This window comes from Aythya marila (genome assembly GCF_965140915.1).
Source record: "Aythya marila genome assembly, chromosome: 4".
Taxonomy (NCBI): domain Eukaryota; kingdom Metazoa; phylum Chordata; class Aves; order Anseriformes; family Anatidae; genus Aythya; species Aythya marila.
The window spans coordinates 49,655,651-49,675,496 of NC_139045.1; the positions used below are offsets into that span (position 1 = coordinate 49,655,651).

Sequence of the window (19,846 nt, forward strand, 5' to 3'; positions counted from 1 at the left end):
TCAAACTTAATTTTTTTCATACACAAGGGTCGTTGCCATTTTTTGAGAGTGGCTGAGAATAAAGCAAAGCTGAGCAGTGAAAGAAGTCACTGGTTTTGCAGATTTGCATGAGTACAAGGCTTAAATGAGACTTTTTACCAAGGTGAGAGAAGGTCACGTTGCTTCTGCTTCATCGCTTAAAAAAGCATTGCTGTCTGAAAGTCCGATGTGCGTGAAGCAGACACTACATGAACTTTACAGCTGTGTAACTGACCCAAAAATAAGCACAGGAAATGGTTTATGCAGTAATATTTTGAATGCCAAAAACCATTCAGGTTATTAAATTGTTGCATATGCTTCCTATTTAACTCTGTCCTTCCTGGCCACTTCAGCCTTGCTCAGTGCCACAATCCCAAAAAGGTACTTTCTGAAAAGCAGCCATGCTGTCTCTGATGATGAAGAAAGTGACAGACCATGCAGGAGGAAGCTAGGTTAAAAACTGCAGTTTTGATGTTTGAATTACTCTAGAAATAAATGGGATTCCTTCTTGCTTTTCCCTAGTAGCATAAATTTAAGACATGGAAGATGGCTTCTATTTGTTCTTCTTATTTATTTATTTTTTCAAATTTTCATCTGCAAACGGATTGTGTTTGTTGGAAATTCAGGTGTGGTTTGTGTTAGGCTTGCATCACAGGTGTGTGGAATCAAAAGTTCACATCAGGAGTAGGGGTAGAACCAGTACAGGGATTTCTGACAGCACATTAAAGATGCTAAATCTTTGACCTACAATACAATCAACATTAGAAAGGTTTTGGCGGACTTACTCACATTTGTTCTCATTTCTTTATGATTGAGATTGCTGTGCTATGTGATGTTTCAGCATATGATTGTACTTAATAACTTTCCTGTCTGAATTCAGCTACCTGTAACTTTATATTGCTAATATACTGTTACTGTGCTGTAAACTACACATAACTGGGTGACTGGATGCAATCTGCTGTGAGAAAATAGAGTTGTATTCCTTTTAACTTGGACATTACTGTCGCTAGGTAAACACTGAATTTGTGCTGTTAATATGATACTTTGGCTTCTGATCTTTGTACCTAGGAGAAAGAGAGGTAGCCAGGTATAAAATACATCATTTCTGCTGACTAAGGTTAGCAGCAAAGGACAAGAAGGAGAAAGACGATGTCTGCCGAAACACCCAAAGAGGAAAACCAGACACCTCCACCTGTGCAAGTTGGATGGGTAAGCTGTGTTTCCTCCCTTTTCTTCTTGATGCTATTGCTAGGGAATAAGTGGGAGTTTGCTTTGTTCGTTCTCACTGAAGAGAGAAACAGAGATCCTTTACCTTAAGCGTGTAGATGAAGAGAAGAAAGGGCTATGTGTGCTAACTTCTTATTCACTGGTCAGAAGACAAGGCATTTTTGAGTCTTAAGCCCCTGGTAGTGGTCTCATCATTTATGCTACATGAATTACATCAGTTACAAACTGTCAGAGCCTTGGTGTCTGAGTATTCATTCAGTATAATCTGTCCCCGTGTCGAGGTGTGTGTGTGTGTATGTGTGTGTATGTGTATATTCAGAGCATGAACCTGCCCTAGTGCTTTACAGAAGCTGAGAGATTCCCTCAGCTGGAGAAGTCAGCTACCCATGGGGGGTCAGACTTTACCATAAGCATGTAGTGGGGATTCCTTTTTCCCAAAATGAATTTAAAAGTGCTGTGACCTTGCTGGTAATCAGTTGCCGTCAGAGAGCAGCAGAAGTGGGCTGCTCTGTGAGGAAAGGTGACCTGGGAGACCCAAGTGGCAGCAAGGCAGGCAGGGGTTGCGACCTCATGTGCAAGGAGTACAATCCCACAGTACCCAAAAAAGAGGAGCACGGTAGATCCAGTGATATTAACCAGGGTCAGACAACACTGATTGATTGCTGGGCAAGTCCGTAGGAATAAGGCAGGTGTGAGGGTAAAGCAGGAGGTCAAGTTAGCAAGGCAAGGTAAGATCCTCATGGCAAACAGCCAGGTAGAGGCATACCTACAGCACAGTTACAGCAAGGGCGTGACCTTAAATTCAGTTCCTGAGGCAAGAGGCGGAGACCTGGGGCACAGCTTCTTGCAGCTCTTTTCTCCCAGTTTACCTGTTTTCGCAGAAATCTAATTCAGTGCTGTACAACCAAGCCATATGAGAGCTGACTTTGAGCCCCAAGTAATACCCTGGCAGGGTGTGTATTGGGGCAGAAAGGTTGCAAAGCCTGTTGCTGATCTCAAGGCTCTGGCACTCATTACCTTATCTTTCACTTAGCCTGTTTGGATTTTATTGTATTTGCTGTGACCTTTCTGCGAAATCAGTTTGAAGTCAGTGCTCTGGGGTTTATGCAAGCAGCACTGCTGTTAACTTCAGTGGGAGCAGTGCTTGAAAAAGGATAAAGATTATTAATTAGCTAAAATGTGAAATGGGTGGCTGCAGCTAATAAATGCATTTTCTTGTTATGTTTACAAAATTATGGGCCAGTTGGGCATAAAATGAGTCAGTGTCCTGTAGTAGCCCAATGTGCTCTTTTTCCCAAGATACCACTTTTTCTTTGAAATGTAAGTTTTTGCTTTCAATAATAGGTACATTTGTAGGTGGTGCGGTCTTACAGAAAAATGCTAACATTGCAGCTAATTTTACCTGGTAATGGCTACAGAGATTCTGGAACAAGAATTTGGGAGTAAGGACTGTCCTGTATATTTCAGATGTCCAGTAATGATACCATAAGTGCTAACAGTGATAACCAAGTCATCTCTTAAAGAAAGAAAAATAATCTACTGATAATCACATCTCAATACTCAGGACAGCAGAATGAAAGAGAGAATACTGACACTTTTTCTTCAATTAGAATAAAAAGGGGGAAAAGAGCCATCCATCAAACTAAAACCAAACCTGTTGGCAAGCTAATTATTACAAAGGTGGAGCCGGTATAATTGACTTCAGTTAATGTCAAAAATATGTTTAATCTGCTCAGAAAGAAAGTCAGGCTAGTCAGGGGAATCTGACAGAGCTCATGCTGATCCTGTTCTGAATACCTGCAAAATCTACTCTTGCTGAACTTGAGCTGACTTCAGAACTGGGCAGAATTTCGTTTTTAGAAACTACCACACTGACTTTACTTCCTGTAAGCTCTTTCTCAGAAAGCTGTTTTAGCTCATGAGAATAAAATGGCCAACAGAAATAAAGCAACATACTTCTGGGGTAAGTAGCAACTGAGCTATTTTGGGAAAGTGTAGGTCAACAGGATGAGCAGTTTTAACCTGTGTAGTTCTTTCTGTGACTGTATCAGGTTGTAAAGCATTAAATCACACTGCTATCAACAAAACAAGGAGTTTCGCTTGTTTGGATGGTTCTTGCATGGTATTTTATTCACATGTTAAATTATTTGTCTTTTTTAATGGATTTATTTTTTTCTTCCCATGAGGTTAAATTCAGTAAGCTAACTCTGCTTTATCCTTTCAGCCAATGTTCTATTGTCCCAGCTCACAAGTTCACAGTGATGGAGAGATTGCAAAGATCCGCAAAGAATGCAAAAAGGAAAGTTTCTGGTACAGAGGTGAGTGATCTGAGCTTTTTCTTAACACAACAGTAACGATTTCTTGATTTAGCTGCAAAACTGCCTGCAAAATGCCATGACACTTGTTGCAGTACATTGTTTTTAAAATTGAATATTACTGGGGGCTAACTCTGCCACTGTAGTCTAAGCTGAGGAATACTTCAGTATAAAATTATTAGATTATTTGTGTAATAATTGTAGGTAAAGGTGGCTGAATTAAACTCTTTTTTAATATGAACTTTAACAATCATAGAAGTGGCATTATTCATAAAGTCAGTAATTAAAACAATAGGATTTTTTAACTTTTTTTGCGTATTTATGTGTGCATTTGAATGAAAGGGAGGCATGGCTAGGTGGCTTGGGCTTGTGAAATTCTTTAGTGCTAGGACATCTAAAAGATTAATATTTGGAGTTTTAGTGCCTTTTAAGCTCACCACGTTGGTTTGTATCTATATTATACATTTTTTTTAAGAAGGTTGAAATGTATTTCAGCATTTAACTGGAGCTGCTGTCATTACTTGTGTTGCCGTATGGAGTTACTAAGATTACAGAAGCTAATATTTAGTACATACGTGTAATGTGTTAGCTCCAGATGTCACAGCATGCCTAAGGTCTGGCAATGTGTGAGCGCATCCTTGCTTTGAAGAGCTAGTAATCTGAACAAGCAGGAGCTGTAGGGAATTAAGATAGTACAGTGTGTAAGTTTTTAGAAAATAAGTAATGTATTCAACGTTATAATCATATAAAACATGGATTTAACATATTAAAGTTATATATTTAGCAAATAAGTAACAATTTTTGGCTAATCCCAGATACGTTCCTTCTTTCTATTTTTACAGCTCTTCCTTTGTCTCTTGGGAGCATGCTTGTCACCCAGGGACTAGTCTCAAAAGGTAAGTAGAAAAAAATACACGATGGGCCTAAGTTATGAAGTTGAGACTCTGGAATTCCAACTGAAATACAAATTTCCCCAGTGCCTGCTGTTTTTCAAGATCAATATTCTTCTCACTCATCATGGTTGTTATAATGATTTGTTCATTGTGTATGCATTGCCGCATTCATTCTTTTGAAAGAACATGAACTGAAAAGAGAGTTCATGAATTAAAAGACTGGCGGCTAGATTCTGTCACCATGATCACGTGTACTCGGGTAGAGGCTTCTCTGGGGCTGCTTGTGGGGCAGGGGATTGTACAACCTGAGCAGGGGCATCCGAATCTGGTGCTGTAACTCTGTTTGAATAATGCTGGCAGTCATTTTACAGTGACCACACAGCCATATGAATACAGCTTTGGTGCAAAGGGACGAGGAATGCTGCCAAAGCGAGGAGACAGAGGGATCTTTATAGGGGTGGCCTGCAATCTGCAGGCCAACACAAAAGAAAATTGTATTCTGTTTATGTGGTGAGTGAGCCTGCTTCTACACATTGCACCTTGAGTTCCCCTTCTGGGGATCAGGACTAATAACAAGATCAAGGATAGTGTTTCGGGTGAAGGGCATCCACCCTGAAGACTGCTTTGATGAGCATATCCCACAGGAGAAAATAAGTTGGTCCTTCAGCCTGTGTCGGCAGCTGGTTACAGCTACAGCAGATGGGAGGAGAGAGAAATCACAGGGGCTGAAGGAAGGAGACAAGAATGCAGGGGCTCCAAGGGACAGGTGGAGGAGCAAATGGAGGAGGTGGAAATGGCTCAGCCTTTTCTCACTGTGTGTGGCTGCAAGTCCCTTGCTTTTATCCAGCCACTATGGCCATGCTTCCTGCCTCAACTCACTCAATTCTAAACTGAGACGGTCAAGAGGACCAGAGTGGGGAACCTGAGAGCTGTGCTAGACCACAAGGGGCTAACACGGATTGCCTGAGGCATCCTTGACCTGTGAGCTTGTAGGCAGACGGGGAGGGAAAGGGCAAGGGTAAGTGTGTGAGGGAAGGCAAGGGATTGCATACATGTTGCTGAAAAGGGTGAGCAGTGATGGGAAGGGTGCAGAGTGGTCACAGTAGCTGGCATGCTCTGGCACTGGATCATCTTTGTAGTTTTTCTCCATTGTATCTGGACATTTCCAGGCTCATTCCAGGCTGAATGCTCCTCTGTATAATTGCTGCTCTCAGACGACTGCAGCACATTGACTCTAGAAGAAGCTAGAGCTTCCTTCAGAGCCTCATTAACACTGTCTGAATGTATGTAGCAGCAAACCCTGTGCTTACTTCCCTTCTCCTTGCCATGGCAATCTTGCTGCGTGGAGCTCCCATCCACAGCATGGTGCTCCCGTGCCAGGCACACGCTGTCAGAGGCATACTGGCTCCAGTTCCTGGTGCTAAATGGGGAGAGCTGGATTTTGGTGGGAAAACCTAAAAACAATCTTTTAGTCTTATTACTTGTTCATCACACTGTATTCTCTTAAAGGCCAGTTTGTTAGTAGGATCTCTCCCCTCCAGAGGAGGCAGATAGGTATCTGTGGTACAGTTCACCCTAATCTGATCAATACCATCAGGAGACAATCGCAGAGGAGTTTGGGACTGCTCCTCTCAGCACAAGGAGCAGGACCCTAAGTAAGAGACCTGAGATCACTATTAAATATAAGGTTGGTTTGTGCTGAAACATGAGCCATCATCTCCTCCCGCAGTGCTGCAGGTGTCGCCATTGGGAGCCATGCCGCTTTCATATCGATTCACACTCCAAACCACTGCCTGAAATGAGTCCTGCAAATTCCAGATATGTTTTTCCTCCTGTGATTTAGGACTGCACCAAAACAGACGCACTAAGAACTAGTGGAATGCAAAATGTCCTGGTGTTCCTAAATCTAAGTGGATTTTATATTGTTTTGTACATTCTTCACCTTCAGAACTCAAAAAGTGTGTATGAAAAGTACCATCTTTGATTTTGAATGCTGGTGAATTTCTCAATTGAATAAGCATTCTATTTTCTTTTATTATAGGCATTTTGTCAGCAAACCCAAAACTTGGAGCATTACCTAAGATGGCAAGTAAGTTGGACCTAATTCTACAATAAAGTAAAGATTATTTACAGGCAATGTGCAGAGCCCAGATGTATCTCTCTGAATCTCTTCTCAAACTCTTCCTTTTTGGAAATTATGAGGCCAGAGTGATTTGGGAAACCAGAATTCTCTTGAGTTTAAAAATAAATATATATGAAATAAATATATATGAAATAAGATTTTTATAATGAAAATATACTCAGTGTTAGCTTATATTTACTATCCTCTCAATTTGGTAAAAACTCACAGCACCTTTGTTTTATAAATATATAATCACCCGTGCTTAGCAGATCACATAGTTTACAATATCAAGGAACAACTGTACTCTGCTATAGAATATAGTATGTTCCTTTCCATATGTTCATTTGATATATCCTGTCTAGTTTATGACTGTGTTGACAAAAGAAAAAAAAGCACAGAGACTACAAGACAGTAATGTGACTTTTAAATGGCAAGAAATGGAGCTGATTGCTTTTACAGTGGAAGTTCAATGGAAAATTGAGGATGTTGAAGTAATATTCTTATTCTAAAAATAATATCCTATTATTTTGAAATAATCCCTGTATAACTTTATGTATGCTTGTAACATTCCTTGGAGAAAACATGCTACATACACTTCATCATAGGATTAAACTGTAGCTACTTGTGGACTCTTGATGTAAACTCGTGCATTAATGTTTTGTTATCTGCTTTTGTAGTTGCTGGTGTCTTAGGCTATGGCATAGGAAAGATGTCATACATAGGAGAATGCCAAAAAAAGTTCCAGAAAAGTGGTTATGGTCCGAAAAAGAAAAGGTTTGTATTTATTTAAATCATTATTCCTAGATCAAAATAGTCTAAAAATAGTAAAGATGATGCAGCAAAACTATGAATGTAAATGCTGTGGTCAGGTCATGAGGTGTTACTTCTCTTATGTTCTTAGACTACATGTGACAGTATTAGGAGCTACTAAATATTCTTTGGAAAATGCAAATTACACTTAATGTAATATCTGTTACTAGGAGAACCTTGATTTAGATCAAATTATTGTACTTCTGGTGATGGTACAACAGTTAGCAGTTCTCTTTTCACTTAACATTGTTCCTTACAAAGTGTCACACAATCTTCTATGATATCACCTGGGCCTTTGAGTCCTCCTTGGTACCATACATGAGGCCAACTATTCTGCAGATTATTTTCTTTTTACACTATTCTCATACTTTAACAACAATTTCAACCTTAACACACATTTCAACTTCCTTTGCTTTGTCTGAGCGTACACTGTCATGTCAAATCACAAAGAGCACTGACTGCAAAGGCATTTTTTCCTCCTTGCAACCCTGTGTCCTAGATGTCAATGCTTGCCACCTGTCAGCTCCATGCTTTAGTCATTGTTTTCTAAACTCGATGTGAAATACTCTTTCCTGTCAAATTGCACTTTGACTTTCCTTCTAACCTCCTCCTTCAGCTGCCAGTACTACTTTTCATTCCCAGTATGGTTTCTCATATGCATCTTTCACACATAAAACACACTTCCAAAACTCCTTGTCATTCCTCTATAACAAAACCTTTGCTCCTAGCTCTGGTTGGTTACTATTGCTAGGTGCATGACAAGGACCATCTTTTCCTGCTTAGACATTCCTGTTATATTTTGGCGATTGCAGGAAGTGGTAGTTAAGAATAATAGTTAATGGGGTGGCACTGGTAGATACATGTAGATGTAATCTTCAGTTTATGTGAATTAAATTACAACAAGTGGAGAACACAGGCAAGCTTACTTCTTCAAGAACATTTGTCAGTACGCTATATGGTTGTATTAGAAGAAATCCAGCCAAATTCTTGAGTGCTTTATTTGCTTTCTATATTGTAGGCATTGTCATCATGTTTGCAAAGAATGTGAAGCAAAACTGAAATCAAAGGAGAAAGAAGGCTCAATTCCTTCAGGATCTTAGTCCCAGGTAGGCATCCTTGACATTTAAAATAAGTTTTCATTTTATTTTCCATGCTGAGTTTATTCTTCATGCTGTGCATTATCCAAGGAAATATTATCTAGCCATGGTTAGATTTTTTTTTCTACTTACATAGATATTTTTTTTGCTTTACATACCTTTCATGTTAATTTTAAACACCTAATTTCTGAAGAATTTCTAATTTTTCTGTAACTATTTTAATAAGAGTACTGTGTATTTACCTAATTGGAATTCATTTTTATTGGCTATTTGTATGAAAACAAATGTAACTCCTTTCTATTTCTAACTTTTTAACTTAAGAATCAAATAATTATGGCTAATGTTGGTATTTTAAAATACATTGAGATACTGAGATACTTCTAAAAGCAGACATGTTTGTGGGTGGATTTGTTTATTTTTTATTATTTTTTTTTATTTCCCCCCCTGCATCCAGTACTATGGTTTTGTCAGAGCCTTAGTGAGGGCACTACAAAAGCAGTGCTGTCCTGGGAGGACATGGGGGTGAGAAATGAAAGAACAACCACTCGGCGTGGTGGGGGAGATGACCCATGTGATATTTTCTCCCCAGAAAGGGGAAAGGCCCCTTGGAGAAAAAGGAGGGATTACAGGCTGGAAAGCAGGAGAGTGTTTAAATGCACTTTCACTCTTTGTCTATGAAAAACAGGCGTGCAGCTGGGCTTTCTAAAAGCATTTTCACACATTCTGCTTGTGGTAATCTGGCCTACATTTCTCACAGGCAGGAGAATGTGTGAAAGTGTTTGCAAATAGCTTGGCTGCAGGGAAGAGAGGGAACAGAGGGCCTGTTTGAAATCCTGCCATGTGAGTTTCTTACGGCTCTAAGTGTAGCTCGGAACAGAAGTCTGATGTGGAAGTGATTGGATTAAGTCTCTTTGGCCTGTATTACATCGGAATTTAGACAAGGATGTCAATAATGGTCCCTTTCTTGCTCTGAAGTGCACTGCTGCAGACAGTCCTTAAGGAGTATCCTTGCAGAACCTGCTTACCTGCCCAGAAGCAGAGATTTTAAAGGGTGTTTCAACAGCAAGAGTTGTTACAAAGGAAGCTGTTAGAATAAATTCCCTGTTTTCATCAACCTTGCCACTGCTTGAGTGTTTTATGTCAAGAGCTGCAAGGGTTCAGCAACTGTCAGAAAAGACACTTCGGCTCAGGCTCACCTCATAGGATTGCTGCCAAATCAGGCAGAGCATCTCTTGCGGAGATCTCTTGTGGAGATCATGGAGCCATGTGGCCAGCCAGATTGGCTTCCTGCTTTAGCTAAAAATCAAGTCCTTGAGGAAAGGGAGGGAAAAAAAAAAAAAAAAAAAAAAAAAAGAAAAAGAAAAACACAAAGCCAGAAAACCTTTCTGAAGGGTGACTTGCTAGTACCAGCACAAAGGGAGAGAGCCAGACATAGCTAACTGTGATGGAATGACACCCAAAATCCACTAGCAGTCATGAGTTTCTTTATGCCCTTGCACTGTGCTGATTTTAAGTGCCTTTGCAGATTTTCTCTCAAGTTAATATTTCCTTACGTAGGCCAATATTCTCACCCATTTAAAATAAAGGCCCCAAAGCATATTCAGTTGAGGATGAACATTTACTACGTGAGTATTGAATTAAGCATTGATGGCTACGGTGGGATTTGCCTCCAGTATTTGTCAGAGCTGGATCTTGCTGAACCTAAAGTCCAAATACAGGAGACCTTTACTTTCTCAGCCTTTTCCCTTTTTCAGACTTCCTGAAAGTGTTGTACACCTTCTGGTGTGTAAGTACCAATTAGCTTTTAAACAAATTCCAAATTGTCTCAAATACAAAAGAATCTTGCAGCTGTATGAAGGGAAGAATGCAGGACGCCACAGGTGCCTCCATGTTCTTCCCAAAATGGGTCCTGGGATTTCTGTTGCGTGACCGTGCTAAGCACGCATCCCAAGCTTTGGCATTGCCTAGGAGGATCGCCCAGTTAAAATTGTGCTCATGCTGCTGAGTCCAAGGGCAATTTCTGTTATCCTCAGGGACTTTGCAGAATTCTCAAAGCAATCACCAAGAAGCTGCACATTCCTCGTTGAAAATAATGTGCCACTCAGCTTAATGATTTAAATGATGTGTACTTTTCTCCAATTTACAGATCTGGTGAAGATGACAAAAATTCTATGGATCAGCCTCTTCTTTCAAGTCTTTATTTTGTAGAGAAGACATAATGCATAATTTTAGTTTCGTGTAAATCACCTTAATTGAAGTAGCTGCATAGTCTTAACATGGTTCTGTCCATAGTAAATACCCGTTTCTTGTAATGTATTTTTTTAGATTTTCCTCTCTTTTTTTTTTTTTTTTTTTTTTTTTTCCTCCTCCCTTCAGTGCAGTTTAGCACTTTGTGCTGGAATAGTAGAGAAAGAAACCTGAGGGTAGGTTCTGTATACAAACAGCAGAACATACAAAATTTCATGCTGTATCTCAGCAAATAAAGAACAGACACTTCCTCAAACAACAACAACAAAAAATCATAAAATGGTGTTGCCTTGAAAACCAAAAGCACAGCTTCTGAAAGGCTGCCTTCACGGTCAGTCAGTAAAGCCTGTCTTCTGTGGTTTTGGTTGGTGAGTTTTTGTTCTATGCTGTGCCTACAGCTTGTATCCCCTCTTGAACTACCTGAACACAAAAAGACTCCGCAAGCAGGAAGTGTAGAATGTAAAAGAAGAAAGTAACTATTAACTGGTTAGAACAAGCAAAAAATATTCCATATTTAACAAGCTATTAGATTAAATGCTCACCACCTTGATAAGGCCGGGCTCTCAGAGGTTGTTCCTGTGGTCACCGTTACCTCTTGGGGGCTAGTGGATGGGTGAAGACAGCTTTGCTGCTTAATGGTTGCTCTAAATGTAACTTTGTTCAGGTTCCCTATTACTTTCCTGTAATAAATTTACTGTTATACAAAAATGGATGTTTTTTCTTGCTTAAATTTATTTCCATACTTTGCAAGAGTCACTGCTCTGATGAGCTAATTGTGTTAATTTAGGTTCATGACTTACTGTGGTACTGTTATGAAAAAGGGCCCTTTGTGAATCTAAGCTGCATTAGCACTAAATTTGTGCATATCAAAGGAAAAATGAGCACAGTTTATGGGCAAGCTGTTCTTTAGAAGGTGTTTAAAAGCATTTTTCTGTACTTCAGGGGATTTATGGCCAAATAATTCTTTAAGCCTGTCAAGTGTCAAGCTCCACATAATACTCCTTGGTTTGGGAATTAACAGGGCTGTATGTTTTGGTAAGGCTAGTATTTAATTTTGTTAAAATACAATTTCTCCTGTGTTGCTTGACCAACAACTCTAGTCGAGTGTGAAGCCAGGCAACAAGCCTTTGTAATGAGATCGTAGTCATGTTGCAATATTTCTTAAGCATAACTTCAACATTTTTAAATAGCATAAAGTGTAAGGCAACTGACTCCCCAAAAAGCACCAGCTATAAAAGGATAAGGAAGACTCACAACACACTGTGTACCCTGTTTGTTAGATAAAACTGGGGCCAACTGGCTTTCTTTGTGCTGTGCCTCACACGTGTTAAGTATTGTTTATATAGTGCTAAAACTTTTTGTCATATTTTCTTGTCCTAGTAAATGATACACATTCCCTTTTGGCAGGAAGATGCTACAAAAAGAGTAAAAAAAATCCAATGAACGTACACAGCTTCCTACTAGACACTAGACCTGCTGGCCCAGGCCAAGGGGATGTGTGAAGATGCAGCTAGCTCAGGTACCGCTCTGGTACCACCCAGAGTGATGCTAATTTGGGAGAACAAGTTTTCACAGCGGGACGCTAACACCTTACAAAGATATTAATGTGTTTTGGAAAGAGTGGACATGTGGACAAAGGGATCCACTCCATCCTGTGCATCTGCTTAGTAGTTTGGTTTGTTTTGAGAAGGATTCCAATGAATTAGGTTCTGAAGAAATAAATGGGACAATTCTCAAGGACAGTTTAAAATCTAGAAGGTTTGAGATGGCTTCTGGTCAACGCACTGACAGAGAATCTGCCAAAGGAAACATGACCGCATTTATTGATGACAAAATGACAGAAGAGCTTAAAAAAAACCCTCAGTACTAAGAGACTGAGTAATAAGCCTCATTGTCAGCAGCAGCACATGAGAAAAAATGTTAATTGCATCATATGGCTGGTTTTAAATTGCTCTGACATTCTCAGTATGGAGACTGGGGAGTCATGTTGCATGGTTTTCTGAGACAGCAAATTGGTGGTCTATGACAGCCAAAAGGCCAACAGAACATTAAAAATTCCTAGGAAAATACAGGCTTGTAATACACAGTGTGCCCTCATCATGAACAGTGTGGTGCTTCCGCTCAAAAAGTGCACAACAGAGCTGAGAGACAGAAAAGGGGAGGGGAAAAAATGATCAGAAAATGGTAGAAAATGGGTTCTTCTCATGAGATTCAGTAAATAACTCTCCAGGTATTTATAAAACAAGCTAAGCTGAGGAATATGGCATCTCCATCATCAAAGACAAATAGGGAAGGAGTAATTGCTGTTTTTCATAAAACGACAACCAGTCAGCACTCAGTAAAATCCGATTTAACCTGAAAGAAGCACCACTTTACACACTGCCACAGAACGTGGTGAAAACGAACAAAAAGGCTCCAAAAGTCTCCATCGCCCCAGAGAACTGGTGGCTGTGAAACTTCTGGATTTGCACGCTCCAGGTGCAGCTGTTGTCTCAGGAAGCTCTTACGCTCTGATCACTGGAGGATAGGATGGCACACTAGTGCAGGATCTCTTTTTAGCCAAGGTGGGAGACAGGAGGACCAGTACAGTGGTTCTAATGTTCTTACAGCTCTTGGAAAAAACAAGCTGAGAGTGTTGCCAAATGAAACAAAACATGCAGTTAATGCTTGAAGTGAAGACTGAAGCATCTGCATCTGCAGAGAACACAAGATCAGAGACTCCTGAGGAAAGCCATATTGTAATGAAAGGGATTTATATGTGGTTCTTTTCTTTGCTTACTAAGGGTAAAACAGCATTAGCACGGGAGCAGAGGTTTTTCCTGTCAACTCTGACATGCAGATTGTCTGAGAGCAATGGCATGTTCAAAGTAAATGCCAGAAAAAAAAAAAAACAAAAAAAACAAAAAAAACAAAAAAAAAAACACTTACCTGAAGTTTTAAGTGTTACTTCTCACGTGAGTGTCTTTTGATCATTCAGCAGCAGTGCTGTGCTGGTTAGTCACATCGGCAAGCTCAGGGATTTCAGACCAAGAAGCAGCTTTAATACTTCCTCCTAGGGGCATACTGAAAGCCTGCCCTCCCCTCACTCCAGCTGTAGGCTGAGGTCTCTGATGACTGCAGTGGACATGCCCAAGCTTATCTCCTGCACGTGTAAGACTTAAAATAAAAATCCGAAACCTTAGCCAGCAGCAAATGCTTGCCACTTAATCTCCCCCAGCCTACTGCTTAGCTCTGTGAATCAAGTAGATCGTCCTAGCCTCGGAAGCTGCCCTGGGTTAGGCACAAAGCCTGCCCTTGTCTGCCTCGGGGTTTCCTACCAGGCTGCCCAGCAGGTGGCTGATGGTGGCCCTGCCAGCTGCCCTGCCAGCCTTCCTGTTCCCCTTGTCCATTATCCCCGGCTTGTCGCTGCACAGAACTCACGGGGGCTGCGGGGCTCCTCCTCGTGCACTTGTTGCTCCCGCAGCCTTCACGCTTGGTGACAGCCGTGCATCGTCTAGCAGGTAGAGGGTAAGGGGGCAAACGTGAATGTGAGACCTTCATAAAATGTAAGGGGGTGAAAAAACGGACTTAGCTCTTCAGCATAGCCATATACACTGATTGCATGACACTATATACCAGCAGAAATGTTTTCTACGTAGCACTGTGTATTTCTATGATTTAGACATTGTTAATAGCCCAACATTACTGTTTAGACATCAGCTACTGCAACCAGTCACCCTTTTCTGTATCAGCTATTATAAAATGATACTCATCCTAAGACACAATGATTTTGAAAATACAGAATTAAACCAAACAAAAATGATTCTACAAAAATTATTCATGGCATTAGATTTATATAGAACTTAAATTTTATCTTAATTAGAAGATGTACTAGAACTGTGCTTCCAGTGTGGATTAGAAAGAATAAAAACTGCAGGTTATTCCAGGTAATTTGCCATTTTGGGTGTTGGAAGCAGTTCATGCTAAGATTGCACATCCCAGTCCTACACATCACTGAGCAGCAGGAAGGACAAGAAGGTTACACACTAGGGATTTTTAATCCTGCCTAATTTACTTGGAGTTTTGGCAAAGGCAATTTATCAAACTCTTCACTTCTCCTTCATCCTGTAAGTTTTTTTTCTCAAGTTAAGGGTAAGTGAAAGCTGTATTTGATTGAATATCGTTGGTATCAGAAACTTGTGCAGTGTTTTATCACACATCCCATCAGATTATGATAGTAACACGTACAAGACTTGCTTGCTTTCAAGTTTCTCAAAACTGTTCCTGATGCACAGAAGACATTACCACTATATATTGAAACTCTGTATTACCATTCTGCTATAGATAGAAAAATCTCAGGAAATTTTGAATCTCTTAGTTGAAAAAAATAACAGTAACTGAGCACAAATGAGTAAACAAGCACTAAGCAGCAAAGTACCAGCATCATTAGCATTAAAGAGAGCAATCAGAAAAAAATGGTTTAGATAATGGCTATTACTGTGTGATTCTTTAAGAATTATAGGTTTAATTTATCTGAACGCGTATAAATGAATCCCCAAGAGATTGCCACCTACTAGCCAACAGCTCTCTCAATAGTTGTTTACTTCTTGTCACATTTTATCACAGAATCACAGAATTTTCTAGGTTGGAAGAGACCTCAAGGTCATCGAGTCCAACCTCCAACCTAACGCTAACAGCCCTCCACTAAACCATATCCCTAAGCTCTACATCTAAACGTCTTTTGAAGACTTCCAAGGATGGTGACTCCACCACTTCCCTGGGCAGCCTGTTCCAATGCCTCACAACCCTTTCAGTGAAGAAGTTCTTCCTAACATCTAGCCTAAAACTCCCCTGGCTCAACTTAAACCCATTCCCCCTCGTCCTGTCACCAGGCACGTGGGAGAACAGGCCAACCCCCACCTCGCTACAGCCTCCCTTGAGGTACCTAAAAAGAGCGATAAGGTCGCCCCTGAGCCTCCTCTTCTCCAGGCTGAACAAGCCCAGCTCCCTCAGCCGCTCCTCGTAGGACTTGTTCTCCAGGCCCCTCACCAGCTTCGTCGCCCTTCTCTGCACCCGCTCAAGCACCTCGATGTCCTTCTTGTAGCGAGGGGCCCAAAACTGAACACAGTACTCGAGGTGCGGCCTCACCAGAGCTGAGTACAGGGGGACGATCACCTCCCTAGCCCTGCTGGTCACGCTGTTCCTAATACAAGCCAGGATGCCGTTGGCCTTCTTGGCCACCTGAGCACACTGCTGGCTCATATTCAGCCGACTATCCACCATCACTCCCAGGTCCTTCTCTGCCTGGCAGCTCTCCAACCATTCCTCTCCCAGCCTGTAGCTCTGCTTGGGGTTATTGCGCCCCAGGTGCAGGACCCGGCACTTGGCCTTGTTAAACTTCATGCAGTTGACCTCAGCCCATCGGTCCAGCCTATCCAGATCCTCCTGCAGAGCTTTCCTACCCTCAAGCAGATCGACACACGCACCTAACTTGGTGTCATCTGCAAACTTACTGAGGGTGCACTCAATGCCCTCGTCCAGATCATCGATGAAGATATTAAAGAGGACCGGCCCCAGCACCGAGCCCTGGGGGACGCCACTAGTGACTGGCCTCCAACTGGACTTGGCTCCATTCACCACGACTCTTTGGGCCCGGCTATCCAGCCAGTTTCTAACCCAACGAAGCGTGCGCCAGTCCAAGCCAAGAGCAGCCAGTTTCTTGAGGAGAATGCTGTGGGAGACGGTGTCAAAAGCCTTGCTGAAGTCAAGGTAGACCACATCCACAGCCTTTCCCTCATCCACCCAGCGCGTCACTCTGTCATAGAAGGAGATGAGGTTCGTCAGGCATGACCTGCCTTTCATAAAGCCATGCTGACTGGGCCTGATCGCCTGCTTCCCCTTCAAGTGCTGCATGATGACTCTCAGGAGGATCTGCTCCATGAGCTTTCCTGGCACTGAGGTCAAACTGACAGGCCTGTAGTTTCCTGGGTCAGCCCTCCGGCCCTTCTTGTAGATGGGCGTCACGTTTGCTAGCCGCCAGTCGATTGGGACCTCCCCCGATAGCCAGGACTGTTGATAAATGATGGACAGATTTTACAATCTGAGCGTCTAGTTTTGCTTTATTGCTTTACTTTAAAAAAATACTTGATTTTTTCTTTTTTTCCCCTTGTTATTTGGAAAGAATAATGCACTTGTGGCTTTTATGAACTGGAACCTTACCCCGGCCCAGGCTGTACATGTATGAGACGCCCAGGTCCTGTCCTTGGTTCGGGGCTCTTTCTAATGCAGCTCCTCAGGAATCCCTCAGAACTCCTGTCAGGTGCTGCTGGCTTACATCCAGTTCTTACATTAGCAAAGAAAATATTTAATCTATGGACTCCAGGCATACCTGTGTGCAAATTTACTTTGGCTTAGCTGAAGTAATGCAAACCCCAATAAACAGCCCTAAGGCAAGAGGCCGACATAGCAAAGAGCAGCAAATTTTCCCATTTATTGCCTCGAGATTGAAATCCAAACACAATCAGTTAATTTCCCTAAGCCATTTAACAGGCCACCAAGCTACAAAAAGTAAAGGGCTATTTATAGTGCCATTGTATTCTTTAACAGATCACAGAGATAAGCCAGCCTGGTTGCAAACCAGGAGGAATGTGTTGCAAGCAAAGCCTTGCTACCCAAGGTCTGATCTGTGTGTGGCAGCCAAGGGCAGTAGCTGGATGCACAGCTGTGCTGCAAGCAAAGGATGGACCAGGTTCCTCACTAAGAACAACCATGGGGAAGACAAACAATTCTGCCAACAAATAGCAGACAAGTCAGGAAATTTGTGGGCTTGGTTTGGAATAGCACATACCATTTCCCCAGCCTTCCACAAATCTGCTTTAGCTTTCATTAGGTAAATCAAATTATTTTTCATCTACACATTTCTCTTCAAATTTTCAATTTTCAGACCATTTCGGCAGGAACAAACTCCCCAAAAGGTCAGGCTGTGTTCTTACTTTGGACTATAAACATGTTCCTTAATTTGGGCAAAGACAAAAGCATTTAGGACCAAGATTTCGGTAGAGCTTTACCAGTTGCCAGAGCTGAGGCACTTTACCCAATTCGCTCCTTGTCTGTGCTCATGCACAGTAATACCAACAGATTTTAGGATAATGCTTCCAGTTCCTTTAAACTGGCCATGCAACTGCTTATTTTTAAGAGCTTTAAGAAATAGTGAGAGCAGTTACTTTAAAGCCTTTTTAGAAATGTTCACAGGGAAAAAAATATCAGACATTTGCTGGTGTTTGCTTTAGGGTATAGCAGTTAATTTTTTACATAATTAAAGTTTATTTTGAGGGATAAAAGAGAATTTAAAGAGCTTTACAATAAATATGAATTGAGTTAATTCACATTTATTAATGAACACACAAGTACGATGGCCCAAAGGAAAACTTTCTTAGTGCCACTCTCTTTGTTGTTAGGTCAGACTATAGAAGAAGCCAATTAGAAATGTAAGTGGTAATGCAAAGTGAAATTCTTACTGTTATTTCTGGAGTAATTTCTGGAGCAGTGAGGGACCTAAATTCACGTAAAACAGTCGGCCTGACTAAAGAATTAAGAAAAACTTGTGCATTAGCTGGAAATACATTTAAACGTAGAACCGCAGGGTCAGTCCTGCTTTGTTCACACACTCACCATTCTTCCTAGTTGTTTATAACACAGATGTTTTCAGTGACAACCATGCCATCAACTCTTAGGATTCATTAGAAAAAAGTAAATAAATTATGCAAGTGCAGAGGAAACACAGAAGCTCCTCAGAAGTAACTGGGTAGCAGATATGAAATCCTAAGGCTGGAAGAGAACGCTCTGAACCAAGGTGGTACTTAATGGAGGGCGTGCAGAAAAAGGGAAGGAATAAGGCTGAACTCCCACAGCTACCGAGTGATGCAGCGATTCAAGGCACGCTTTGCCACAGCAAGCTGAAAGTGATCTTAACGTTGGCAAAAAGCTCGTTTTCTACAGCCTATCAAGTTAACAGGTATGATTGTGAAAACTCTTGTATTTAACACTTAGAAAGCCAAAGGCTCAGAGGAAAAAAAATAAATAAAATCATATTGTTTGGTGGTAAACCCAACCCAAGGAAAAAAAGTATGTCCTGAGAGAGATCCTGGCCCTATGCAGCAGAATGAGAACATTACGCTCCATTTAGAAATCTTATGTATACACAATGTTACATTAAGCAGAGTGGGCCTTTAAAACATTAATTAGGTATTATATATGCCCTTTGTTTTCTTCACTAAGGAAAAATAAAAACTAATACAGTTTATGTAAAATGCTCTATTTGTCCACTTGAAATATTAATTTGAGGCAAGAGTCTTTGAGATCCCATTTTTGTATCAACAGCTTGGGGACTTTTTATTTGTCCAAAATTTTCATTCTTTCAACAGAAAAATCATTTCTTCCAATCTGCTCTATTTTAATCACCTAAATCTCCTGCCTCCTGTTACTTGGGTAACTCACTATCAGGAAACTTTATTTTTTCATGATAAATCCAGTCAGCTTTGGAATGGTGCACTAAGAAATATAGAGTAACGTAACTCTAGCAAGCTTCCTTTATTTTCAAAGTTCTCATCACGGTGTCATCACGGGCACAAGAAGCATTCTAAGTTAAATTTCTGATACAACTTCAAGCTTATCCGATTAGCACAATCCTCTCTCTCTCTCTCTGTTTATCTGATAGCAATCTTCCTGTTTTGATGATTATAAATAGTACTTGTCTCTTAAAGCATTCTCTCATCTTTTAGCCATTTTCTCCCTCCCATTTCAGCTGATTGTTCTTTACCTACCTAAAATTATCTTCCTGTTCATGCTGCTCTGTGCTGCTAGTCCACTAAATCAATACAGTCAAGAACTTTCTTCTTGGTAGGCTATTTTTCATCTCCAACAAAATGCCAGCAATGCTTTTTATGCTATTAACTTCATCATGGTTTATGCTCACCTATAGCCTAAGAGTCAAAACAAAAACAATGCTGTGAGATTAAACAGCACAGCTGAAAATGAGTATCTAATGGACAGAAAAAACCAATAGTGTTTTGAGACAGAGCAGGGGATGCAAACATTAGGAAATATTTTTCAGTAGTTTTGCCAATGTAGCTCAGTTCT

At 40.9% G+C, this 19,846-nt stretch overlaps 1 protein-coding gene across 1 annotated transcript; it reads left to right on the forward strand.

Moving 5' to 3' along the window:
- Positions 1 to 1,167: 1,167 nt before the first annotated feature.
- LOC309877817 (OCIA domain-containing protein 2-like) lies at positions 1,168 to 11,627 on the forward strand (the record flags this gene model as incomplete). Its single annotated transcript, XM_082759581.1, has 7 exons — positions 1,168 to 1,227; positions 3,470 to 3,563; positions 4,403 to 4,456; positions 6,495 to 6,542; positions 7,253 to 7,349; positions 8,404 to 8,491; positions 10,629 to 11,627. The coding sequence occupies 6 exons, from the start codon at positions 1,168 to 1,170 to the stop codon at positions 8,483 to 8,485; spliced, it is 435 nt and encodes a 144-aa protein (XP_082615707.1). The 3' UTR covers positions 8,486 to 8,491; positions 10,629 to 11,627.
- Between the last annotated feature and the right edge of the window lie 8,219 nt (positions 11,628 to 19,846).